Source organism: Sapajus apella, unplaced genomic scaffold (assembly GCF_009761245.1).
Source record: "Sapajus apella isolate SASKATOON/1434 unplaced genomic scaffold, GSC_monkey_1.0 scaffold47, whole genome shotgun sequence".
NCBI lineage: Eukaryota > Metazoa > Chordata > Mammalia > Primates > Cebidae > Sapajus > Sapajus apella.
The window spans coordinates 8,686,122-8,712,757 of record NW_022436987.1 but is presented as its reverse complement, the minus strand read 5'-3'; the positions used below and the strand labels follow the sequence as shown (position 1 = coordinate 8,712,757).

The 26,636-nt window shown below is 42.6% G+C and overlaps 2 protein-coding genes across 27 annotated transcripts in view; one reads left to right on the top strand and one right to left on the bottom strand.

The window, feature by feature from the left end:
- BTBD10 (BTB domain containing 10) overlaps positions 1–3,295 on the top strand; it is a 74,914-nt gene extending 71,619 nt beyond the window's left edge. For all 13 annotated transcript variants that reach the window (XM_032240830.1, XM_032240825.1, XM_032240828.1 and 10 more), the window contains one exon: positions 2,156–3,295. In XM_032240830.1, the coding sequence (XP_032096721.1) occupies positions 2,156–2,466 (311 nt within the window). In that variant the 3' untranslated portion in view covers positions 2,467–3,295. The remainder of the gene's footprint in view (positions 1–2,155) is intronic.
- A 753-nt stretch (positions 3,296–4,048) lies between these two features.
- ARNTL (aryl hydrocarbon receptor nuclear translocator like) overlaps positions 4,049–26,636 on the bottom strand; it is a 110,098-nt gene continuing 87,510 nt past the window's right edge. For 5 of the 14 annotated variants that reach the window (XM_032240801.1, XM_032240812.1, XM_032240804.1 and 2 more), the window contains 11 exons: positions 25,987–26,079; positions 24,496–24,613; positions 21,535–21,684; positions 18,936–19,182; positions 17,137–17,243; positions 15,540–15,690; positions 14,572–14,660; positions 12,873–12,996; positions 10,064–10,157; positions 5,499–5,601; positions 4,049–4,715 (listed from right to left, as the gene is read on the bottom strand). In XM_032240801.1, the coding sequence (XP_032096692.1) occupies positions 4,555–4,715; positions 5,499–5,601; positions 10,064–10,157; positions 12,873–12,996; positions 14,572–14,660; positions 15,540–15,690; positions 17,137–17,243; positions 18,936–19,182; positions 21,535–21,684; positions 24,496–24,613; positions 25,987–26,079 (1,437 nt within the window). In that variant the 3' untranslated portion in view covers positions 4,049–4,554. The remainder of the gene's footprint in view (positions 4,716–5,498; positions 5,602–10,063; positions 10,158–12,872; positions 12,997–14,571; positions 14,661–15,539; positions 15,691–17,136; positions 17,244–18,935; positions 19,183–21,534; positions 21,685–24,495; positions 24,614–25,986; positions 26,080–26,636) is intronic. The other 9 variants (XM_032240815.1, XM_032240807.1, XM_032240810.1 and 6 more) reach the window with 4 other exon arrangements.

The following is a 26,636-nucleotide window of genomic DNA, read 5'->3' as shown; positions in this document are numbered from 1 at the left end:
GGGAACAGGCAGCAGAACAATTTGTGTAAAAGCATATTTAGAGGAAAGCTTAATGTGGCAGGTATATTTAAGAGCTTTAGAGTTAAGAGTATAGCATGATAGTAGATAACGTTAAGTAGATTGGAACCAGGTTGTAAAAAAGCCTTGTATAATATTCTAAGGAGTATAGTCCTTCCCTTTAAGCACCGAGGAAACCATTGGTAGTTTTTAAGCAAGTATTGTAATATGATTACATTTATCTAGAGTGGTGATTGTGTGTGGAGGATAGAATACAAGGAGATGGGAAATTTAAAGTCTTTCTAATAGTCCAGGAGGAATCAAGGACAAGGGAATGGTGATGGAGACCTTTCTGATCTCTGGTGCTGCCTTCAGAGGGTAATTGACCAAAAGTATGAAATGAAGACATTCTACAGGTTTTTAGATTTTTAGCTTTGTTCACCTGCTGCACCTATCTCACCCCCACCACACACACACATACTCCACACATGACTGTTTGTACTAGCTACCAACGATGCCTACATACATTCACTTGTATAGTAATCATTAGTGGATCCCCTACTATATGAGACCATTCTGTTTTTTTCTAACTATGGTCTAACTTTGGCCTATGGGTCAAAATCAGCTCATTGCCTGTTTTTTATTAAGTTTTATTGGAACATACATATGTGGCTGGGTGCTGAGGCTCACTGGAGGTCAGAAGTTTGAGATCAGCCTGGCCAACATGATGAAACCCTGTTTCTACCAAAAATACAAAAATTAGCCGGGTGTGATGGCAGGCTTCAGTAATCCCAGCGACTTCAGAGGCTGAGGCAGGAGAATCTCTTGAACCCGTGAGATAGAGGTTACAGTGAGCAGAGATAGCACCACTGCATTCCAGCCTGGGTGACAGAGATTCCAGCTCCAAAAAAGAAAGAAAAACATACACATGCTCATTTGTTTACATATTCTCTGTGGCTGATTTCACTTTACAGGGGCAGAGTGAAGTAGGTTTATTAGAAACCATGGGGCTACAAGCCTGAAATATTTACTCTGGCCCTTTACAGAAAAAAATTTGTCAATCCCTGGACCAAACTAGTAATTCTTACTGGAAGAAAGGAGGGAAGGAGTCTGTAATATTTTCTTAAAGACAGTTTATCTTTGGAGAAATGGCCTTACTAGTAAATAATTTTTTTTCAAATCTAGGGTTGTCCTTACTTTTCAGTGACTATGTTCCAAAAGAGGAAGGTATTAGGTATTATTAATCAGGGAACGCTGCTTGGAAATGTGACTGTAAATTAAATACTTGGTTGTTGGGAGTAGTATTGTTAAAGTGATATGGGAGGTTAAAATGTTGGCTTTGCTGATCTAGATGCAGAATTATCTAGAACCACCTAGAGAGCTGTACAGCTTTTCCATTTAACAAAAAAAGGAAAGAAAAAACTCAAAGCAATATAAAGATGAGATGTAAGTTTAAGGAAACTAGAAGGCTAATGTGGCATAAATTACAGGCCTGTAGGCCAGGTAATCCTGTGATGAGAATATAAAGATACATAGCTAGAGGCCAGGCACAGTGGCTCATGCCCGTAATCCCAGCACTTTGGAAAGTCGAGGCGGGTGGATCACTCTAGGTCAGGAGTTCCAAGATCAGCTTGGGCAGCATGGTGAAACCCCATCTCTACTAAAAATACAAAAATTAGCCAGGCATGGCGGCACATGTCTGTAATCCCGGCTACTCTGGAGGCTGAGGCGGGAGAATTGCTTGAAGCTGGGAGGCAGACGTTGCAGAAAGCCAAGATCATGCCATGGCACTCCAGCCTGGGTGAAACTCCGTGTCAAAAAAAAAAATCCTCAAAACAAAAAAAAGATACATGGCTAGAGACCCAAGATCTGCTCCATGCTATTGTACCAGGGACTCATCTCCAACATACTCCTACTTGAAGAATGTTTTCTTGGTGGTTGGTGTATTGAGTAATTAAAGAATGACAGAAGATTTTGTGAATTATATCAGTAGAGTTTTCATCTCTGGCTCTTGAACTGATGAGTAGGTGGATAGAATTTTGTTGTCCCTTGTTTGTTTTGTTTCTATAGGATCTATAGCAGAAAAGCTTTCTAAGGCAAAATTGGATGAGGGGTGTGTGTGTGTATCCTCAGTTTTTAAAACCTTTTTTTCTTTCAGGTTATCCTACCTACAAAGAAAAAGTAAAGAAAAGACCTGGAGGCCGCCCAGAAGTGATCTACAACTATGTCCAAAGACCGTTTATTCGAATGTCCTGGGAGAAGGAAGAAGGAAAGAGCCGGCATGTAGACTTTCAGTGTGTAAAGAGTAAATCTATCACCAACCTTGCAGCAGCTGCGGCAGACATTCCCCAAGACCAGCTGGTAGTCATGCACCCAACTCCACAAGTGGATGAGCTGGATATTCTCCCTATCCATCCCCCTTCTGGCAACAGTGACCTTGATCCTGATGCACAGAATCCAATGCTGTGATGCTGATGTTCCTTGAAACCATAGCATGCTACTCTTCACAGTGATGTTGTACTCTCCTCATTCTGCACTGCAAGGTCACTCTTCTTCATTGTGAGATGCACATAACAATGTTTAGGATATTGCAGTGTAGGCTTTTTTAAAGACCAAAGGTAGCTGAGTGGTTTTTTTAAATGAGTACAACTCTATCATCTTGAAGTTCCAATTATATAAATGTATTTGTTTACCAGTAGGTTTGTGAAATTGGTTCTTTGTATGGGGGATGGTCCTTTTTCACACATCTAGGTCTTTTGAAAAGTGGTGGAAATTGGCAGCTGGGGTACTTTCAGTTTGGATTGATATTCATCACACCCCAGATAAAATGCAGATTATATAGTTGCACTTTATAAATGGTGGTTAAATGGAAGTGGTTAAATGGAAATGTTCAAGCCATTTTATAGTTGTGATGCACAATATAACTTAAGTAAGTGCTTCTGTCAAAGTATTCCTCCAGTAAAATTTGTGTAGTCTGCTGCCCTTGGTGAGCAGAAAGTATTTATCTTGGGATTATCTGAGTGATCGGGATGACATTTAATGCCCATAAGTTCAGTTATCTCCAGTGCCATTTCACCCTTTAGAGTGAGTCACATGCAGGGAGTATGAACGTCAGAGGTGGTTTATTATCCAGTCTGCCTTACCCTTAATCTGTTCACAGATATTTATTTACTAATGCTTTTTTTCTTAAGAGTTATGGGATAGGAAAATGAAGTGTTTGCTGTTCATTTACTAAATGATTGTAAACTCGAGTTTTTCATCAAAATAAAATTCCATTGTTTTAATGTTTCTGACCAGATTTATAACCACCTTGACTATATTTTTAGTCTCATGATTTCCTGTCTCATTGGTATAAGTATTATTAGAAATCCAATAGTAGCTCAAGGAACTTTTAGTATATGTGTGATAAGGCATTTAAATTCCCTACTAATGATAAAATATACTATATCCAAAACAATATTAGAGCTGAAAAGAGTATTTTCTAGTTCAACTTGATATGAAGGGCAAAATGACTTTACTAGGTCATATAGTCACCCTAAGTTTCAGAGCCAGTTTCTCATACTAGTTCAGTTTTTCCATTATACCATGCTACTTTGCTTAGCAAATTATTTATGCAAATACTATTGTAAATATTCTGTGGTCTAATTCAAGCAGGAATCAAATATTTAGGTGCTTTGGGACTGGGGTCAGCTACTATACAACAACTGAAGTAGTATTAGAGAGGGTACAGCAGTAGAGAGGCCAATTTGTTAAATACAATCTTGAATTTATAATTTCAGAGGATTCGAAGTTTGTGTGTTAGCAGTAACATCTTTGTTCTCACATATATTAAAACTGCAACAATTTAGAAATGAACTGTTTTAACAACACAGCTAAGCTAGTAGCATGGAGAAATTATGCAAGTCCTAGAATTGTTATGAAGGCCAGAATAGCACCACAAATGTTACTGTTACTGGCATAGATAGTCCTTAAACATCCACTGTAGAAACTGATAACCCTGCCCTGCAACATGTAGGAATTTTTTTTCTAATTATCTGAAATGTGAACAGTATTTATAGAACAAGGGAAACATTTATTAAAAATATTTAACTGTCTAATACATTATACTTTAACCCATATTTATAGTAAAGGATTCTTACAAGGAAGAATAAACGGCTTTATGATACAATTAGTATAAGAAATATCCACATGGGGGACTTCTTTGTAGTGTAAAAACACCATACATCTGAAATGACCATTTGCATATAAAAGCTACCAATGATGCTTCTGTGCACAATGATTAAAAAATTCAACACAAACAGAATCCAAAATATACAATTAATGCAAGCTATCCACAGCTAGCCCAATAATCAATGATGAGGAAACACTGGAGCAGGCTTAGTTCCACTTTGAAGTTACACATAGTAAGATTGACTTGTATCAATGGCTCTGAGATGGCTTTTATGAAGTCAGTACATAAAAGCTATTCTCTCCTTATCCAGTAAGCTTCACAGACTGTAAAACTCCACCAGTAATGCACTTTGATACTATAGCTGTTGCCAAAGCAACATGTAGTGTTTACAGTGGCCATGGCAAGTCACTAAAGTCAACAGGGCCACCCAGTCCAGCATCTGCTTCCAAGAGGCTCATGATGACAGCCATTGCTGCTTCATCATTACTGGGACTACTTGATCCTTGGTCGTTGTCAATCATGTCTATACCTATGTGGGGGTTCTCACCTGTGGGAGGAGATAAAGACTGGTCAATGATTTTTTTAAAAAGCATATTTAGATTGTTAGCAATTCCTAAGCACACTTAATAAAGTTACATTTAATAGTAGGGTGAGAGTCTGCTTTTTGGGCTGCATGGCTTTTTTTTATTGCTGTTTTTCAGAGGAAAGCACCAATTTTTAAAAAATACATTAGAAATAAGTCAGGTTGTTCAGCTGTGAAGTGACACAGCTCTAAGGAGCTTCTAAAATCATTTTAGAAGTAAGTACAAAGGGCTTAAATGTTAAAAATCTTTGAGTTGAGCTCATTTTAATATTCTGATATAACCAGTTAAGAGGAGTTACAAAAAGAAAGGCAAATAAGGAGAGTTTAGGAAAAAAAGAAATCTAGAAAGACAAGTAGAGAAAAAGGTGGATGTGATGGGAGAAACAAACTCTTGTCACTTAATGACTTTTAATACCTTCTGATATACTTACTAATCACCCTTCCAGGCATTATCTCTGAACCTTCATTAGTCCTCTCTCCGAACAGATTATGCCCCACATGGCAGAAGGCCTATGTCTAGGTTGCTATAGCCTCCTCTTGAGTTCTAGGCACAAAGTTGGACCTCCACCAAAACTCAAACATTGAAGTCAACTTTTCAGAGATTTAAACAAATTTTAAACTTCTATTCTGTTCCTATCAAATTTATCTAGGATTAGCTTATTTTATACAATTCAGTTCTTAAAACTGACTTTATGTCAGAAGTTTTGCAAGCTCATTGCAATGGAAACGAATAATAATGCCACTTACCAAGAATAGAAGAACTATCAGAATATGGATAACCTGGGTTCTCCTGAGCCTGGCCTGGTAGTAGGCCACTGGAAGGAATGTCTGGAGTCCCTCCATTTAAAATCTACAAACAGAAGGAGGGAAGTATGAAGTTTTGATCAGTCTCATGAGCAGTGCCACAAGGAAAATGAACCATGTTGGAAATGCATGGGGTGGGGTGGGGAGAAGCTTCAAATGGCTTCAGCTTTCTATTGGATGATTTCAAACAAGGAACTGTGAGACAGACATGGTCATAGTACGAAAAAACCTGTCCCCAGACTATTCTTTTCTCTTCATTTTACTGAGCCCACCGAGGCATCTTAAGGGCTGAATAAAATCCCAAGTCTTCAACTGCCTGGAATCATGATGCCCACATATTTCTTTAGGACCAATGCCTAAACTTCAATGAGCCCAACTAGGCATTTCCCCTATAAGATAATAAAACATCTTACAGTGACAGATATTTCTGAAGAAGAAATAAGTGAAGTTGTTAACAAGCTGTGAAGAGACACAGTTCTAAGGAGTCGAACAACAAAAGTAAATCTCTTGTACTACCGGTGCCAACTTCAGTAACCTGTGGTTTAAGTTCTTAAGAAAGGCCACTGGGGAGAATTATTACTGCTACTCAGTAGCAGAACTCTGATTCTGTCTCAAAATCTTCCTCACTCCCCCAGCTGCTTCCCCTGGCTGAGTCTTAAAGAAGACCATTCTTTGAGACCTATCGATATACGTGAGGAAACAGTTTGGTAGCTGCTTAATTTCAGGAGCAGCAGTGATTTCAGGCCTTGCCAGTAGGTGGCATTATAACTTACTTTATTTCCACAGTTCAATGTTTTGGTCTAGGGACCTTTTTACACTCTTAAAAATTATTGAGGACTCCAAAGAATTTTTGCTTATGTAGGCTGTATTTATCAATATTTACTGTATTTGAAATTAAAACTAATAGGTTTTTTAAACGTAATAAACCCACTACATGTTAATATAAATAATGAATAGTATTTTAATGAAAAATAACTATTTTCCAAAACAAATTATTGAGAAGAGTATTATCCTTTTACATTTTTGCAAATCTAATGTCTGGCTTAGTAGTTTTCAACTGGATTCTCCTGTTTCTCCATTCAGTCTATTTAGATATGACTTCAAGTATATGAAGGAAATCTGACCTCCCACAGATAAGTAGTTGGAAAAGGGAGGCTTATTTTAATAGACTTTTCAAATAATTGTATTCTTTTTTTATACCACTTCAAAATTTGACATGTATAAGTTTCTTAAAGGTGAGTTGCAATGTCAAATCTGAATCTGAAACCATATCAATGAATTTTTTGTACTCTATTAATAATCTTGGTACTTAGGACGGATCTTTTACCCTTACGTGATTTTGAAATACCTTGCATTGGTTAGAAAATACTGGTTCACTGAGTTATGCAGATCTTCTATATGTTGATACATTTCATTATACAGCATCAATATTAACATTGCTAATACTCCCTAGCTCACCAAAAACATTTTTTTAAGTTTCAGGAAGATCTCAAGCTCAAAGTAGTGGATACAAGTTTTCTAAAAATTCCAAATTTTGCTGAAAGCTCAGATTTTATCACTGGCAACAAATGTTGTCATTTTCCTTGAAGTGACAGGTTCACTTCATTCATTTCCAAGAAAATATCTTCTAAATACCCAAAGCTGAATGCCCGTGTACAATAAAAATGGCGTCCAATGAAAATAGCATGCAGTTCAGCTTACAACTTAATCACACAAGTGGTTTTTGAGACAGATATCATGCTTTGGTATGTAGCACAAGCTCTTCATGCATACTTCTCATTTTGTCACAGAACATTAAAAGATGTGTACTTACGAATTTTATAAAAGTAATCATAGACATTTTCCCTTCCTCCCTCCTTTCCTTCCTTCCCTCCTTGACAGTGTCTCACTCCAGTTGCCCAGGCTGAAGTATAGTAGCACAATCTCTGCTCACTGCAGCCTTGACCTCCCAGGCTCAGGTGATTCTCCCACCTCAGTTCCCCGAGTAGCTGGGATTACAGCTGCACTACCTGGCTAAGGTTTTGTATTTTTTAGCAGAGATTATTTAGTAGAGATGGGGTTTCTCTATGTTGTCCAGGCTTGCCTCGAACTCTTGGACTCAAGCAGTTTGCCTGCCTCAGCTTCCCAGAGTGTTGGGATTACAGGCGTGAGCCACCACACCTGGACATGGTGGACATTCTTAAATGAAACTGGTTTTAAACTTTTTATTTTTTTGTTGTGAGAGAAAAAGATGGATGTGATGGGAAAAGCAAACTAATGTTTTGACATTATTAAGAAAATAGCGTTAACCTTAAAAGCATAACAGAAGAACAGCTAAGAAGATAGCTGGCAAGCAGGGTGTGTGTGTTGGGGTGAGGGGGGTGGGGCACACGGGATCCTGTGCCCCTTCTTTCTGGAAAAAGACTGCAGATGACATTTGTAGAACTGCTGCTTTATCTGAATTTGCCTTAGTGCTTCTGGATGTCAGTACTCTCCTGGGACCTACAGAGGCTCACTTAGGATTCCTTTTTAGCTTGATCCTGACTGAACAACTGCAGGCTAAATGGTTCATTTTTGGACCTGCCAAATTTGAAAGTGACTGGAAAGGGCTGGGTCTGGTGCACCATTTAATACTGCTATCAGTTTTAACTGTCTTGTTTAAGCTGCTTTTCTTGTAAGTCCTGCTCTTCATGCATACTTCTCATTTTGTCACAGAACATTAAAAGATTGTGTACTTACGAATTTTATAAAAGTAATGATAGACATTTTCCCTTCCTCCCACCTTTCCTTCCTTCCCTCCTTGACAGTGTCTCACTCCAGTTGCCCAGGACTCAGGAGAGAAAAGGATTTTCATAAATGCCTCAAAAATAGGTGGGGCTTTATGATGCTGAGCACAGCTTTTGATTTCTGATCACTGCTGATGTGAAAAGAATTGGAAGTCATGAGCCCAAGATTGTAGTTTGGGGCCATACTTATAAACAAACGCTGAGGAGCCTGGATCTTGTAACTCTAATGTTGTGAGGATAAGATGAGACAATGTATATGAAAGTTCTTTAAGTAATATTTAAGCCTATTTCTGGAATGATAACCTTTCAAAACCAAGAAGTAGCATCCTTAGTAATACCAGGAGTCAAGTGCCTAAAAGTTAACTTGAGAAGCAGAGACTGGAAGACCACCGTAAGAAGATGGTGGATCCAATATGCAAGAAGGACCTGGAGGTATAACAGAAGAACAGCTAAGAAGACAGCTGGCAAGCAGGGTGTGTGTGTGTGTGTGTGGGAGTGGGGGCGGTGGGGCACACGGATACCAAGCCCAGACTTCATCTATCAATGGTATTTTGGGCCAAGCACTTTCACATACATTATCTCATAATAGGACCTCATGTGCAAAGATGCTGGCTACCCTAACCAATATTAGCTCAATTATAAAGAAAACTACAGTTTGAAAGTTGTACAAAATTACGTAACTAGCACATGGCAAGGCCAAGCTTCGGACCCAGGTCTCTCTTACGATGTAGTCTTACCCATTAATTTGTTGACTTTCAACCTTTTTTTGGAGGAGCAAATCCCTTTTTCAAATAGAAATGTTTGCAGAAGATTCCTATATAAAACAGACGTATTCTTGCCCTTGTAGAAGCAGAATTTCTGCCCTTACCCTCTCTCCTTAGCAACTACCCCCACACCCATCCCACCTGGTAACATCGCAGTTCTTGGTAACATGAACAAACCTCTGGGGAGCTCAGTTTTGAAAATCCTTGCCCTACTTTTGATGGTTTGTGCCTTAGGAGTCCTGCCAATGTGAATTCCTAATATTCTCTCTTTGTATGTGTTTTAGGAGATGGGGAAGGAAGCCATCGTGTCCAAAATGCTGGCCTTTGAACTGTCCTAACCTCTACTGACATCAGGTGGTATAAACAGATTTCTGATTTCTGATTTCTGATTAACATGGGCCTAGGCTTGTAAGTTCTCTGGCAAAGATGAAAACAAATGACTGGTTCCTAAACCTATTTATAGTGTAGTCTTATAGCAAGCTCTTCATGAGGGTTGATACACTGCTTAGATCCAATATTGTCACACCACAAGAACCCCCAGACAGCAGATCCCCAAGTATTCCGCAGCTATAAAGCATGGCTTGATTTCCAAAGCACTGCTGGTGGTATTGCTGTTTCCAGTGCCTGCCCGAGACACTAATATTTTATCCCTTGAAAACTCCTAGCAGAGAATGAGAAACTTTTCTATGTGTGGTACTCAATAATCTTTCCCTCTGGAACTCTTTAATTGCTCCCTCAATTAAATGAACTCACAGTTCCCCATTCCTTCTTCTTTCTCCGTTCTTCCACTCACATGGAAGAAAGCCTCTGAGGATGTCAACAAGCCTCCCTAGCCCTAGGAGTATGCTTTGTACCCAGCCTCACACAGATGCATTTACTTCAAGGAGAAAGTAGTTCAACTTGTTTCAGCAATCACTGTTGCAATTCCATACTCCCACCCCCAACATTTCAGACCTAGGCTAAGAGTCATCAGTCTTACCTTCTTGCCTCCCGGAGAAGAGGCATCAGGGGGAGGCGTACTCGTGATGTTCAACGGGCTGGAGCCACAGCTAGAAGGCGATGACCCTCTTATCCTGTCAGAAAAGAGATAGATCTCTTTCTTCAGTGTAGTGTGTGTGTTTTGTTAAGGCGTAAAGGTAAGAAAGGGGATGAAGATCTAGATAGGATTTGGTGTGCTTTTTCTGTAAAGGCCAGAAAGTAGGCTCTCCAGGCCACGTGGTCTCTGTCACAAATGCTCAACTTTGCCACTGCAGCTTGAAAACAGCCACAGACATGAATGGGTGTGGCTATGTTACAATAACTTTATTTACAAAAACAGGTGACAAGCTGGATTTGTTCTACAGGCACCTGATCTAGAATGCAGTCCCTAAAGTCAAGCATCTCACTGACAAAGTCCTTGGATTGGAGTCTGCATTAAGGTGGTGAATTTCAAGTAAGTGGCCAGTTTTATGTCCTTAAAGAATCCAGGTGAATTGGAGGAGACCTGCGTTCAACCTCCATCTTTGATCCACAGCAAATAATTTATCCCCTTCCCTACAAACAGTTTAGCTAGTGAATACTCTTAGGATATGGAGGGCACCAGTCCTCCATACTATTTCTAAAAGGTAGAAATAACAGTAAGAGGAGACTTCTAAGGCAGCAGTTGATGAAAAATGGGTCCCAGCCTTTCTTATCTAGCATATCCCTCAGATGATTTCTAGAAGGGAAGACTTAGAACTGTAAATCCACCTAAATACTTGTCAGGCTGAAGGACCTCAGGAGAGAAGCCATTGCTTGGCACTGCAGCTAGAGTTTAGGGAGAGTGTGATGCCAGTTGTGTAACCACAGGGCTCTCAGCTTCTACATGGATGAATGCAGCTTCTGGGTGATCCAGAGAACACTCCTCCACTGCCCATAAGTCTTTTGGTTCTTGTACTGCCTAGTTCTCTAGATTTGTGAGTGAACAAGTTTTCTTTCTGGATAAGCTTCTTAATGGCGGTTTACAACTATATATCATGTATTCTCAGCATGTACAAATGTCTGCTAATTGCTTATGGAAAAATTGATGAATATCCCCCATCTTTTCCTACTTATGTCTATGAAACCACTGTTTTCTCGGGTTTCTCATCTTGGGATTGCTGTTTCATCATTCCTGATTTCATTTTCAAACCCTAGATCTTAGATTATTGATTTCTCTTTTGGCAGTGTCATCTCTGTAGGATAAGGCCTCATTCCTGGGTTAACAAACATGACCACCTTCATCTCTCCCTATTCCAATGCAACTTCCACAAAGCGTAACACAAGACTTTGGACGCTTACTCAGCATCCTACAATAAATGGGTCTTAGAGTTTTCTTCCAGTCCAAACCGCACGGTGTCATTTCTTGGGTTTCTTAACAATCTCCCATCATAGCTCTGTGGCTCCTTCCTACACAAAGACTGCCCAGTTAGGTAGCTTGTTTCTTGACCCTGAACTTGCCACTCACGTGCCCACTCAAGAATATGCCTGGTTTTTCTAGAGGGAACATCCACTCTCATTACAAACCCTGGCTACGGCCAAGTTCAAATCTTTCCTCCTTTGCTTGCATTGGCCCATGCACTCTCTCCCTTTTTCCTATTGACATAAAGACAATAGACTTCTAAAAGATTTTAAGGTTCTTGCGGTCAAGGGCTGTTTGATACCGTTCTTGGATAGTCTCAAGCAAAGTATAGGGTATGCAAATGCAAACTATAGGGATTGAACCTGATTACACTGCACACTACCGTCATATCTCCTTCCTGATGCAGAGGTCACACCCACTAATCCTGTGGGGTTGAAACAGAACTGTGTTACCTATGAGGATAACAGCCCCTTCATGGCCAGTTGAGAAACAAGCCAGCCTCTTAATTCTCCTGAGAGAACCCAGTGACAGCAGTCTTTTTCTCCTTTTCTTATCATTATGTTACATTAAGTTGCGTTCTGAAGAATCTGGTTACCCCCTTGTCTATTTCTCAAATTCGGACAGACTTAGGATAACTGCTTCTCTCTCAATGACTTCTCTTTAAGATAGATTTAATTGATTTTTAAGCATTCACTGTATGTCAGGCTATGTTCCTGGAACTTTTCCTGAGTGCCCTCATGATCCTAACAAAATCCTTGGGAAATAGTGCTTTCTTTTTATGGTTTAAGTCAACAGAAAGCAAGAGGTTATGTAAGTCTCAGCATAGCCAGGTAGAGAGACCCGCCCAGGACTCAAACCCAGGTGGACTGCTTCTAAGCTCCTTCTCTTTCATATGGAAAGGAAGTTTCCCCCAAGACAGCTAGTAATAACTAGCTGATCTGCTTGGTGTCTACTACTAATCCTGGGCAGCTCTTTGACTGAAAAAAAGTGAATGTTTTATTAAGGTCCAGATCACTCTGATGGTTCACAGCTCTACTCCTGCAGTGCTGTAAAGTAAAGGTACATCCGTCCGCACTGGGAAGCTCCTTGAGCTGTAAGAAAGTTAAATCTCCTCAAGAATTCTCTTTAGCTCTGGCCTATTTTGGTTTAGCTTCTTTATTTAAGGCAGGATTTCTTAATCTAGTCACTGCTGACATTTTGGATTGGATAATTCTTTGCTAGGGGTGGGGAGAAGGGGTACTGTCCTGTTTATTGCAGGATATTTAGCAAGCAGCATCCCTGGTCTCTATCCATGGGATAAGTAGCAACCTCCCACCCAGTTGTGAAGACGAAAAATGCTTCCTGATGTTGCAGAATATCCTCTGAGAGAAAAAATTGTCCTGGGTTGAGAACCACTGGTTTAACCGACGAACTAGAAGGTGTTACTTGCCTGTGAATTTCCATGATTTCCTCAGCAATCATTCGGCCTATTTTTCCTGCCCCAGCCCGAGTTCCCCCTGGAATCCCTGGAACAGTGGGGTGGGTCCTCTTTGGGCCACCTACAATAAAAGAATCTGAGAGTAGGAAAGGGAAAAACTGAGGAAGAAATGCTATTATGTATTAAAGTAAAACCAGTTTGTCCCATGATCCACTTGTAGTTCAACATCAGAGTTGCACCTTGAGGGACTTTAGGGCCACAGCTTGTCAGGAAAAGGCATTCTGACACGAAAAGCCTCAAGTCTCCTTCTAGGATCCAAGGCCAGTTTTTTCCCGTCATGCACTGAAAACACTTACTGAAGATCACCGTATGTGCCAGGGTTACAGAGACAAGTTCTCACCCTCAAGGAGCTCACAGTCTAATAGGGAAACCAACAAGATGACCAATGGGTAAAGCAAAATGTAGTTAAGTTTGACAGGCAAGCATGAGGCAACCAACTCATCTGGGGCCAGGTGCAGCTTCTGGAACAAGTTAACCCCAAGCTGAGTCTTGAGAGATGAGTATGAATTAGCTTTGGCAGAGGGGAAAGCATTCCATGCACAGCAACCAACATGTGCAAGAGCACTGAGGCAGGACAAAACTTGGGAGACTCCAAGGAATTCATCATGAGTGATGATCAGAGCATGAAAGATGAAACTGGGGCAGTAGGTACCAGTCAGATCATCAGGGGCCTCTTGGATGCCGTACTAATGAATTTGGACAGTTTCCACAAGGGAATGAGGAGTACCAGAGTACAATACACAGAAAAGGCACAAATGAGATCTGGGTTATTAGAAAGTCCACGGCAGGGAGAATGAACTACAATGGAGGATGGGGTGGTAAGAGTGGGACTTGAATTGCGAAGTGATTTGCAATAATCCAGGTAGCAGATGAGGAGGGTGAAGTGGCAACAGTGGTGACAAAGTTTAAGAGAGAGAAGGTTTAAGACTTCACATTTAGGTATAATGAGGGAGAGACAGCAGCCAGGTTTCTGGCTTAAACAACCAATCAAGTAGTGAAGTGCGGAAAAGCAGTTTGGGGTATTCTGAATTTCAGGTGCCTTTGGGACTTCAGGTGGTTCTGTCTATGAGGCATTTGGAGAGACAGATCTGGGGCTCAGGAGAGAGACTGGGGCTGGAGATGTAGACGTGAGAGTCATCGAATGAGATGACTGATGGAGACATTGATGGGGGCTGCAGCCATGCATGTGAGGATGGTCTCAGGAAGGATGAGTCCAGTGTGGACAGCAGGGGCCAGAGCCAAGGCTGAGCCTGAGAAGGGAGCCTACTGGGTATGGCACACACCCTGGTGGTGACAGACACCTTCCTGCCAAACACAGGAGTCTGTGACAGTCACCAAAGAGCACTTCACATCATGGCCACTGGACAACACAGGAGGAAAGCACAAAAGGAGCAGGGGGTTTGCAAGTTTAAGGGCTTTCACAGGCTGGCAGCCTTGGGAAGGGCAGCAGTAAGCTCCTAGTATTCCAGCTCAACAAAGAAAGTGACATGACAGTGTCCTCAGCATTCATGGAGAAATCTTCACATCATCCCCTCAAGGCCTCCTTTGGTCCACAGAATAGGAAGGGAGGGGACCCTGAATACTTTGGGAAAGATATTTGACCACAAGCTTCTCATTGGCAAGCTCCAAGGCCCCAGCAGCACATAGTTACCTTCTCCAGAGGGCAGCATGCTGTCCATGCTGTGGGGGGATGCTGTGAGCTGCGGGAAGGTTGGGTCCCCGCCTTCCAGGACGTTGGCTCTGTGAACATCCCAGCAATAAGGAAATGTGAGTCAGGCCTGCTCAGAACCATACACCTTTCAACTTGGCCAAGGTGTCCGGTGTCCACTCTGGACCTGGACAGGCCAGAAAATGAAGTGTCTGTCTGAGTGGGTGAACAGGTCTCCTCACTGTTTGATAACATAATGGATGGCATCCCAGTCTTTGGCCCCACTGCCTGCCTGGGCCTTCCTAAGACATGTGGAACACAGTTCAGCAGAGGTGGTGGCTGCAGTAAACTAGTGCCATCACTACACCACCTCCTCCTGCCAGCCTGCAGTGCACCCAGCCCTGGCCCCGCATGCAACTCTAACCATAGGTGGGGTTTTGGATGCTATGGGAAAGGAAGAGTGGGGAGCAGGCCTGGCCAAAGAGAGGCTCCTTGACCTCCCTCTGCTCATCTAGCAGGTAGCGGCCTTTTGAGATGGCATTCCAGCTGCCAATGCTTGGGCCCCCTGCCTGGGAGGCACGGAGACCTCCCCATCCTCCGCCAAGGCCCGTGTGAGCTCGTGCCTGCATGAGCTTTTCATGGATTATCAACCCTTTCCTCCACAGCAGCATAAGTGGATGCCTTAGGGTGCCAGGCCTGTGGAATTCAAAGATTGGCTGCTTTATCTGGAAGGAAAAGTTGCTGTTTCCTGGAGCAGTTTTACAAGCTGGAGCCTGCATGGTAAAGCACTGAAGTTTGTCCTTTGTTAACAATCCTTTCCAGCTTCTGCCAATCCTGAGGCTTCACAGGTATTAGCAAGATGGCATTAAAGGATGTGATACTGGCTGTTGCCTGCGCACCCTTTCCCAGATAAGGAGCCCTAGGCATCTCTTTGGAGCAAGGGGGGCTTCAAATATAGGAAAAGTACTTACAGAACAACAGTGTTAGTTGAGACGATGTATTCTACTTCCTTGGTCCAAGGGTTCATGAAACTGAACCATCGACTCCGTAGTGTGATGAAAGAACCATCTTTGATTTTAAATTTATAGCAATTAGTTGTAATTTTTTCTCTCGTCTGTAAAACTGAAAATGTAAAGAAAACATGGACATTGTTGTTTTCTCAAAGTATTAAACAAGACATCCAATATAAAATATTAAAGGTACTTGAGTTCGAATGACATGCTCTTTAATAAGCCAAGGAAACCCCGTGGTCAACACTCAGGAAATAGGTTGTTTGTGAGCTAACTTAGAGGCTTTCAATTCATTTGTGAAGCTGTTACAATTTTCCATAGTCTGTGAAATTAAGGCTGTAGGGAATTATTAACCTCATATTATATATCTAACTAGAATCAGCTCTAACATGTCCACCAGCAAATGAGAAGGCACCATCCAAAGCATCATGCTCTGTCCCCATCACAAAACCCGAGGGCAATACAGAACTTATCTCATTTCTAAGAATATCCAAATCAACAGAGGCCACTCACCTATTCAAACTCATTTTTTGATGTAACAAACATGTAATGAGCACTTCTCATGTGCCAGACACTGTAGATAGAAGATGAGACAGGCTATGACTCCTACCCTCAAGGAGAGGAGTGAGGGAAGACTACACAAGGAGAAGAGAGCAGAGCCTTGAGGGATGAACACAAGTTTGCCAAGAAAAGGAGGGAAGGAAGAACCCAGCAGTGCCTGAGGAGCAGCAGGGTCTGGTGGGGGAGGGACCAGTGAGGTGGTCAGTGTAGCTGGAGCACAGGCCTCTGCAGATAGGAATTGGGACTGAAACTGAGGAGGTGGGCTGGGGCCAGGAAGTGGAAGGTCTCACATCTGAATGCCTGTCAAAGGCATTTGGGCTTGAGTCTAAAGGCAGGAGGTTTTTAAGAAGCCTGATATTATCAGACTCAATCTATCTGGAGATAAGTGGGATAACTATGGAAAATGAACGGGGGACCGTTGGGGGCGGTGGGAGGGAGCAGGGAGATCCTGAGAAGTCTATCACAGGTCTCCAGGTAGGCACAAAGGCCTGAACCAGGGTGATGGCAGTAGGGATAGTAAAAAGTCGACTTTTGGAAAGGTATGTCCGAGGTGAATGAACAGGATCTGGTGGAGACACAGTGAAAGAAGGGGTCAATATTGGTCTCTCTCAGGAGGCTGCACGTGGGGTCACAGCATTAGTCAACAGAAAATATAGGAGGCAGTGCAGGTTTGAATGGAAAAGAGAATCAGATCAGTCTGGGCCATACTGAATCTGTACAGGGTCTGGGAACATCCTCTGAACAAGAGATGTCTTTCAGAAACTGCCATCGCCTATGTACAGAAAACTGCTATGCAGTCAGCAGAGGGCATCTACAAGGGGATAAACAGTGCCTGTGGGCATCAGGTTCCTCTTCACACAGATAGTTCTGACCTGAAGAGTCCTAGGCTGACTGACTCCTGCATCCCCCATGATAGATTTCCTTGGAAGGTCATGTGGACTAGTGTAGAAGCAAGGAGACACTTTAAACTTAAGATCTTTTATACATCCCAGCTTACCTTGCCTGTGACATTCTGCAAGATGCCCTATGTCATCTTGGTGAAAATATTCATAACACGATGTGCCTAAAAGTTCTTGTGGTAAATATGCCAAAATAGCTGTTGCCCTAAAAGGGAATAAAGGAATATTTAAAGAAGAAAAAGCCATTCAGATGATTAATTGCAACTGTGCAATGACTAAACCCTGTGATAGCCTAAGGGAGCAAGGTCAAAGCTGGAGGCAAATAGCTGGATAAATTTTCAGAGGGCTCACTGAGTGGATTGTTTTCTCTTTTTTCCAGGCATCTGAATTTAATCAAGGCTATAAAACTAGAGGAAAACAAAGCAAAGAAGCCTTGTAAAGGACTATTATCACAAGAAATCAAACCTGAGGAAGCTTTAAAAATGGTAACCAGTCGGGTGTAGTGGCTCACGCCTGTCCCAGCACTTTGGGAAGCCAAGGTGGGCAGATTATCTGAGCTCAGGAATTGAAGATTAGCTTGGGCAACATGGCAAAACCCTGTCTCTAGCAAGAACACAGAAAAATGAGCTGGGTCTGGTGACATACGTCTGTGGTCCCAGCGATTTGGGAGGCTGAGGTGGGAGGATTGCTTGAGCCCGGGAGGTCAAGGCTACAGTGAGCCGAGATTGCGCCACTGCCCTCCAGTCTGGGTGACAGACTGAGATCCATCTTAAAGGGAAAAAAAAAAAAAAAGTAACCACATTAATTAGATTAAAATGTGGTAGAAATCCAAATCTCAGTGCAAGACTTCTGTTTTTTGCTGCCTGCTTTTTATCAGGATAACCGAATGAATGCCAGAAGCTGCAGCAGCTGAGGCCACAAGAACCTTGAGAAGCGGTTGTCTCCTTTTCCAGCATGTTGTGGCTGTCTCTAGTAGCCAGGAAAATTATTAGCCTGTGCATATTCTGAAGGAAAGCAGTAGGCAGCAGTAAATTTGTGACACCTGGGTCCTTGGTCCAGGTCTATCCAATTAGTTGTGAATCCTACAGGAGGCCAGTCCCTAGGCTGGGTCTCCATTCTTCATCCATAAAATAAGGAGGTTGGATTAGATCAATGCAGTAATTTCTGTGATGATGGAAATGTTCTATGTCTGTGCCATTAGCCACATAGGAGGCTACCATGGCCAACAAGTATTTTATTGGACAACTTAGGACTAAATAATTGCTTCTAAGTCCTAGACTCAGAAGAATTCCAATCACAATAATGGTCCTGGAACATTCTATAGATTGAAGGCAGCATGCTATGCCTACTGTTTTTCTTTCAGCTGTGGACATCAAGCCACCCCACTTAACTATCTCTATATGCCAAAGAATGACAGAAAAATCTCTGTATTTATGATGATATCCTATTGAATCTCATTTTTAAACAGAGACTCCCATCATTTGTCTTTCTTTTTTTTGAAACAGGGTCTCACTCTGTTGCCCAGTTCGAAGTGCAGTGATGCAATCACAGTTCACTGCAGCCTTGACCTCCCAAGGCTCAGGTGATCCTCCTGCCTCAGCCTCCAGAGTAGATGTTTCTACAGGTGTGTGCCACCATGCCTGGCTAATTTTTGTATTTTTAGTAGAGATGGGGTTTTGCCATGTTGCCCAGACTGGTCTCAAACTCCTGGGCTCAAGTGATCCACCCGGCTTGGTCTCCCAAATTGCTCGGATTTCAGGTATGAGCCACCACGTCCAGCTTTGTTTGTTTCTCTATTCTTAGAAAAGCCAGCTGATGGCCTGGTCTTCTCTGCTTTTTAGATCAGGGTTGAAATTCCTCTACTATCATTGCTCAAGGGTAATATGTAGACTCTTACCTCTGGTCTACAAAGACAAACTTCCCATCTATTGCATGCCGAGAAACATATTCCATAGATTTCACCCTGATTTCCCCGTTGACCGGTTGTGGAACTACATGAGAATGCAGTCGTCCAATTGCGACAAGGCAGCTGAGGTTACACCCCTCGTTGTCTGGTTCGTTGTCTTCATCTAGCCCCATCTTTGTGGGTGGCCAGCTTTTCAAATAGCCTGTGCTGTGGATTGTGCAGAAGCTTTTCCGATCTGCTAAAAAGCAAAGTTCGTGGTTAGTGTCAACGCTAGGTTTGGGTCATGGTGGTGTACGCGGCCGATGATGGGGTGGGATCTAGACAGGGAGTCAAAAAATAAAAAAAAAATTAAGGTTTCACTCTTCAGAAGTGAGCGTCTAGTGAAAGGGGCAGACAGAAAGAAAAATAAACAACTGCCATCCAGTGTCAGTATGCTTAAGTAGGGTCAGTTATACCATGGGCATTCATTACATACACCAAGGAAGGAATATCTAACTCCACGTGGGGAGAGGAAGGCTCCCCAAAAAACCAGTGGAGGAGGTGGATCAAGAAAGATGAGCAGCGGCTGAGGGACTAGATGTATAAAGGCTGAGGACGTATAAAGGCACAGCCTATATAGGAGCCGGCGAAGAGCTCTGTGTGAAATGGGAGGTAGTGGGAGTGAGGGGCAAATTGGAAAGGCAGGTTGGGGGCAGATTCAAAGGGCCTTGGATTACTTGCTAACCAATATGTTGGTCTATTTTTTTTTTTAAGGCAGGAAATGGAGAGCCTCTAAAGATATTTTAGTGTAGAAACAGCAAAATCGAATCAGGTTTGGATGCTGTAGGAGGCAGGGTGACGTGTGAACTGGAAGAGAGTAGAAAACTGGTAGGAAGGCTGGTTCAGAGGCCAGTGGCTATAATACGGCAAGAGGTGAGGAAGACTGAACTATGGCACTGCAGTGAAGATGAGAAGGAGCAGAGAAAGGAATAAGGAGAAATTTCTTTGATCAAACTGTTGAGATTTGCTATGAATATCAGGCTTAAGGGAAAGAAATAAATGAAGACGACTCCAACTTTTTTGGATTGGGTGGTTGCTGGTGTCATTCACTGACTCAGAGAAGAGATAAAACAGACTAGACAAGAGAGAGAGAAAAAAAAAGATTTCAAGTTGGGACACATTAAGTGTGGAGCACCTATAGACTTCACCAACAAGCAAACCGTTATGGAGTGTTTACCAAGCGTGGAGTCTGCTGGTTACTGAAATAGAGTGAAAAACAAATCAGACGTGCCCTTGTGGAGTTTACAGCCTAGCGGAGGAGACAGACTTTAAACAAATAATCCCACAAATAACTATAAACTGCAAGCATAAGAAAGCAGTAGAAAACAAGCCAGCAGGGTGCTAAGGTACATAAGGCAGTCTGAGTTGGAGAGAGCCATGTGAAGGGGGCTCATGGAGAGAGGGAAAAATTTCCAACCAGGAAGTGACAGCAGGTGCAGAGGCATTGCCCAGAAGGGGCTTGAGGCATCGAAGGAAGTCAGCATGGCTTGCATGTGCTTAGTGGCAGCGTTGGGGAATGCATGGTCACATTAAGTATTTTTAACTTTTCTTCAAGAGCAATAGGGAACGCTGAAGGGTTTTTAAAGGGGGACTGATAAAAAGATCATCCTGGCTGTTGTGTTGGGGGTGGACAGCATGTGTGTCTACACTTTATGAGACTTGGTAAGAGTTGGGGGCAGCCTGGAGCTGAGTGACAGTAGGCAGCATGGAAAGGGACAAACATTTCAGAGAACTTTTGCAGATTGGACTCACTGTGGCAGGACATCGTAACTAACAGGATTGAGGAGTAGGGTGGTGAGACAGAAGTGAGGGTGCCTCCCTGGCTTCTAACATGAGCAGCCAGCCGGATGGCAGCGCCATTTACACCGGAGGAGAGGCTCAGGTGATTACTTTAGCACGTATCCTGTTGGAGATGCCCCTGAGATATCCAAGCAGGCTGATTTAGTAAGCAGCAGTACATTTATGAATTGGGAGTTCAAAAGAGAATTTAGGCTGGAAATATGAATGTGGAATTTATTGGCATTTAAAGCCAAGGGAGTAGACAACACGACCTACAGAAATTGCAGACAGAAGCAGCCCAGGACAGAGACGAGCAGCCAGCAAGAGAGCCTGCAGCAGCAGAGGACTGGGGAGGAGGAGGAAGAATGGTTTCACGGCATCCAAGGGAAGAGAACACTTCAATAAGGAAGAAAAAGGAAAAGTGTCCATTGCATTTAGCAACATGAAGGTCACTGGTGAGCTCAGAGTCATTTTGGTGGACTGGTGGGTGTTCACGAGGCAGTTAGGATCATGGCTGAGAGTATTCTTCCTCAGTCATGTTAAAACAAATGCAATTTAAATAGAGGAAGGCTCTCCACAAATCTCTACCATCAGGCTTTTCAGCTATCTCCTCTGTTTCTAACACATAGGGAGGACTGCAAGGTCCTGGCTACAGTCCTGGGACCTGCCTCTCTGGCCAGCCAGAAACCACTGAGGCAATGCCCTGCTGAGAGCTACTGCAGAAAGCAAGCTTTACCTGTCACAGGGTTTTAAAGGACTGTTAAATTGTTACCTTTTTTCTTTGAGCAGGTAGAGGGGAAGTCTTTGTCTTCAACCTTTACTGAAGGCCTGTTACACTTCATCCTACAGAAGAAAGAACGTCGTGCTCCAGAACATAATCGAGATGGCCCAGGGGTTATATCTGTTTTAACTGGGAGTCCAGCTGCAAATCAATACACAAAACGTGATAAACTGAGAGCAATGTTGTCTGTCAGGAAGCGGGGTGTGACCTTGAGCAACGCCTTTTCTTGCCTGCCTCACTGTTTTATAATGATGACATGAGATAAATATCTCTCCCTACTTTAGGCTTTAACAGATGCAGCATGGAAAGGTGTGTTGTCTGTCTGGAAATGTTTATAAATCACATAGAGTATGCTACTAAATAAATGGATTAGGCACTCTGGGGATGAAATGAAATATAGCATGGGGTTCTTGCCCAATAGGAGCTTATGGCTCACAAAGAGGAGATGGCGGTGCACCAAGAAAAGATTAATAATAGGACAGGGTGATATATGATTAGTGCCAAATAAATGGCAAAGACAACCTGTGCTTCCCAGAGAAGAAAGAAATGAGCTGGAACTTGAAGGATGAGTAGGATATGGATATTGGGAAACAAAGGAGGGAACAGGACTGCCTTAAGTTCTCAACCTGGCTTGTAGGCCAGAATCCCAGGGATGTGTGATCAACCTACAGATTCCCCCATTCTAGGTCTGTGCTGTCCAAGGTGGTAGCCACTAGCTGCATGTAGCTACTGAGCCCTTGAAATGTGGCTTTTCTGAATTGAAATACACTCAGGATTTCAAAGACAGTACAGAAAAAGAAAAGAATGTGAAGGAACTTTTTTATAATTATTACACACTGAAATGATATTTTGGAGTTAATTTTACATTTATTTTTACTTTTTAAAATCTGGCTACCAGAAAATGTAAAATTACACATGTGGCTCATGTTTGTGGTTTGCATTATGTTTTTATTGGGCTGTGCTGTCTGGAAAAACCAAATTAGAATCTCTGGAGGTGGGGCAAGACTATGTTGAAAAGCTCCCAGGTGATGCTGAGGTGCACACCTCCTTACCAAACACTGGCTAGGTGACAGTGCAGAAGCCAAGGGAAAACACCCCCACGGCCATCACTCGAGCAAGTGTGCCAAGGAACGGCCGCTGCCCAGGGCTCCTTCCGGGCTTCCTCCCCTCCCATCTACCTCCCGCATTGCCAGCTCTGTGATCTCCCCTAGAATGCCAATCTGAGCCTGCTCCGCCCAACTCGGAGCTCTTCACTGTGTCCCCACAGAACAAAAGGTCGTCATGGTTCAGCCTTTCACCTCACTGCACATTTTGTCCAATAACACCAATCAAGCCACATGGCTCCACACCCCTGTACCTGTCTACAAATTGTTTCTTCTGCTCTCTTCCTCCCTTCATTACCTGGCAAACATTAATTCATCTTTTCAAACCCACCTTGGTTGTCATCTACCCGGTGATGCCTGTCCTTGCGCCCACATGAGTATTAATCATCCGTTCTCTATGTCTGGCACTACTTCTATGGCTGCACCTATTACTATGCAGGGTGCTGTCTGTCTCATTTCTCTGACTATATACTAAGAACCTCAAAGGCAAGGACCAAACTCCATTCATATTTTTCTCCTAAGGTCACTAAAAAAATGCCAAGGCTAGACTATAAAGGACAACAGATACCAAAGTCTCCATTTAACAAGAGGAGTGGTGTAATGAAAAGAATGTTTTGAAGGAGATTACTCTGGTGTGGTTTCTTTCCAGGGAGAGCTTGGAAGCAGGACATTAGTTAGGGCTTGACTGCACTGGGCCAAGGTGAATGCAACACTGATACTGTTCTTGCTATGTGCTAAGAGCTGTTCTGCCTGCTTTATGTATATTAACACTTTTAATCCTCACAGCAACCCAATGAAACAGGTACTCTTGCATAAATGAGAAAACTGAGACAGAGAGAGGTTAAGTAACTTGCTCAAGGTCACACAGCTAGTGAATGGTGGAGCCAGAATGAGCCCAGTAATCTCCCTCGAGTCCTCATTTTTTTTTTTTTTTTTTTTTTTTGAGATGGTGTCTTGCTCTGTCACCCAGGCTGGAGTGCAGTAGTACAATCTCAGCTCACTGCAACTTCTGCCTCTTGGAATCAAGAAATTTTTCTGCCTCAGCCTCCCAAGTAGCTGGGATTACAGGTATGTGCCACCACACCTGGCTAATTTTTGTATTATTAGTAGAGACAAGGTTTTGCCACATTGGCCAGGTTGGTTGCAAACTCCTGACCTCAAGAGCTCCACCTGCCTCAGCCTCCCAAAGTGCTGGGATTACAGGCATGGGCCACCATGCCCACCAGAATCCTCATTCTTAACTGCAGGAGTGCACAGCCTCCCACAGGACTAAAGTAGATGGCAGCCACTGGGGCCTTGCACAGGAGTGTGTGCAATAGCAGGAAGCTGGGGGCAGAGGAGGGGATGTGAATGGTGGTTCCAGTACTGCAAGAAGAAATCCAGGCGGGGGTGCCAATCTAAGGAGGAACACTGGTTGAAGAAACACCATATTTATAGTTGATGTTTTCTTACTTTTATGAGGCTGCCTGTGTGTAACTCAGGTAAATAGAGCCCATTTGTTCTGGGAGAACAAATCAAAGTTTAGCCCTTTAAACTCAGGAGTATACAACTGGGAATTTCTAGATTCTGAAAGAAAAAAGAAAAGTCTAAAAATCAGAAAGAATCCAGTCTAAACAAATCTTTTCAATAAATTTGGACATTGAGATTTTTTGTTCTTTTTATGTAAAATAAACCCAAAAGAACATAAATAATTCCATTTAGCCAAAGATAGCTTTGGTGCCCCAGAAAGAGTACAGAGAAGTAGGACCGGAAAGGCTGAGCCCATCACACACACCCGCTCTCTGCTCACTCAGGGCTGGCCACCTGTGAGTGGGCTGCTGAAGAAATGCGAGGCCTCTCTGGTACTCACTTTTTGCATCTATGAGCCGCTCCCTGGGTGCGGTGTCTGAGGAGGAGAGCTGCTCCTTGACTTTGGCGATATCTTTAGGATGCAAGTAGTCAAACAAACTCTGACCAATCAGATCATTCTATGGGGATGAAATGTGAAACGTGACAAGTCAACTGCATGCAGAAAATCAATTACGTAAGAAGCGCACACAGTCTGCATGCTCTTTGCCTTTGCTTTATGTTTTCATGCAAAAGACCTCAAACTTTTCCTAAATGAACCTATACATATGTCCAACCACTTTGCCTACACACAAAGGAGGAGACCTCTGGAGGTTGATTTTGATAACGTGAGGGGAAAACCCTCAATTATATAAATAGTTTATGCTCTTTGTTTTTTTTTGAAATGGAGTCTCACTCAGGCTGGAGTGCAGTGGCGCAGTCTCGGCTCACTGCAGTCTCCACCTCCCAGGTCCAAGTGATTCTCCTGCCTCGGCCTCCTGAGTTGCTGGGACTTCAGGCATGTGCCATCACACCCTGCTAATTTTTGCATTTTTAGTAGATATGGGGTTCCACCATGTGGGCCAGGATGGTCTCGATTTTCTGACCTCATGATCCGCCCACCTTGGCCTCCTAAAGTGCTGGGATTACAGGCGTGAGCCACTGTGCCCGGCCAGTTTATGCTCTTCTAAGGCAATAATCTTGGAATTCCCCTGTACAACCTCAGAAGGAGGAAGACAGAGGTGGGCTCTGGCTCCAGCTCTGCTGTTCAGCCTCTCTGTTCTCAAGCAAGTCATGCATATCATATGCTTCAGTCACCTTGTCTATTAACAGAGATAACAGGCAACTTCCTCCATAACTTTGCTCTGAGACTAAAAAGAGAAAAAATCTTTGGAAAAATTAAACTTATATTAATTCTAATTTACATAAATGTCATTCTGATTCTTCAAGTCTTCTGCCTACCAAGCTTCCATGCAAATACCAGTGTGTCATTGAGTGAATGAATAAATGAATAAAAACTCTGGGGGACATAATAGTTGAAAAGTTCTGTTCTAGAAGTGTTTATAAATGCTACTCTTATTTGATCCTATAGGTTATCATCATCAATTTTTGGAGGACGCTGAAGTTCAGTCGAGCTAAGAAGTGACACAGCACTGCAAACACAGTATGAAGTGGATTTCCAAGTGTGGTATTCTCTGGTATTGGGTTACCTGCCTACCTTTCTCCCTTGCCAGGTAGCCTCTCACCCTCTGTCCTCACCACATATTGTGGGGTATTTATTTTGCAGCAATAGAAGAAAGCCATAATGTGTTTGATCAGATCAGAGTCAGATCTTTCAATGGGGGGAATATGGAACATATTACAAGATTATTCTAAGTCTAAATCTGTTAAGAAGTTAAGAATTTTCTGGAAGAAGTTCACACATGACGTGTATACTATAATTCTTCTGAAAAAATGCAGTGAGACTTCTGACTGCTGTGAGGCTGCCCACCACCAACAGGCGCATGAACGATACCTGGCTGTAGTTGAGGATCTTGAAGACAGACTCTGAGACAAAGAGTATCTTCCCTCGGTCACATCCTACGACAAACAAAAATCCATCTGCTGCCTAATCAGGAGAAATGGATAATCAATTTCTCATAATTTTGGAAACATAATTTGTAATCACCCTGATAGCAGAAAAGGATGTGTTTTCTAAGCATCCAAAGCACTGGAACACTCACTCACAGTTTCAGTGGTAATCTGAGAGCAAGATGCTGAAAACAAATGTCTCCAGAGAATTTAAAGTCTGTGTGTGTGTGTGTGTGTGTGTGTGTGTGTGTGTGTGTGTGTCTGCATGTGAAAAAGTTCAATTAAAGTAAGTTCTATTTCAAAACAGAATTCAGCTCACATGTATTCTTTTGATGGTATCATGGTCCAGAGAAATCATATTTCATTGCTCTAACTGTAACAACTCTATGGAGAGTCAGAGAATCTGAGATTTGGAAGGACTCTTGAAGAATCCCCTCTCCAACATCTTAGCCGCCATCTGCCTTAAACTTGAACACCTCCATGTACAGGGAGCTCTGAAAACAGTGGTTCTCAACATCTGGAGTAGTGTTTTTTGTTTTTGGTTTTATGCTGTTGGTCTGGCATGGAGCCGATCACTGGGGTATTTTTTAAACC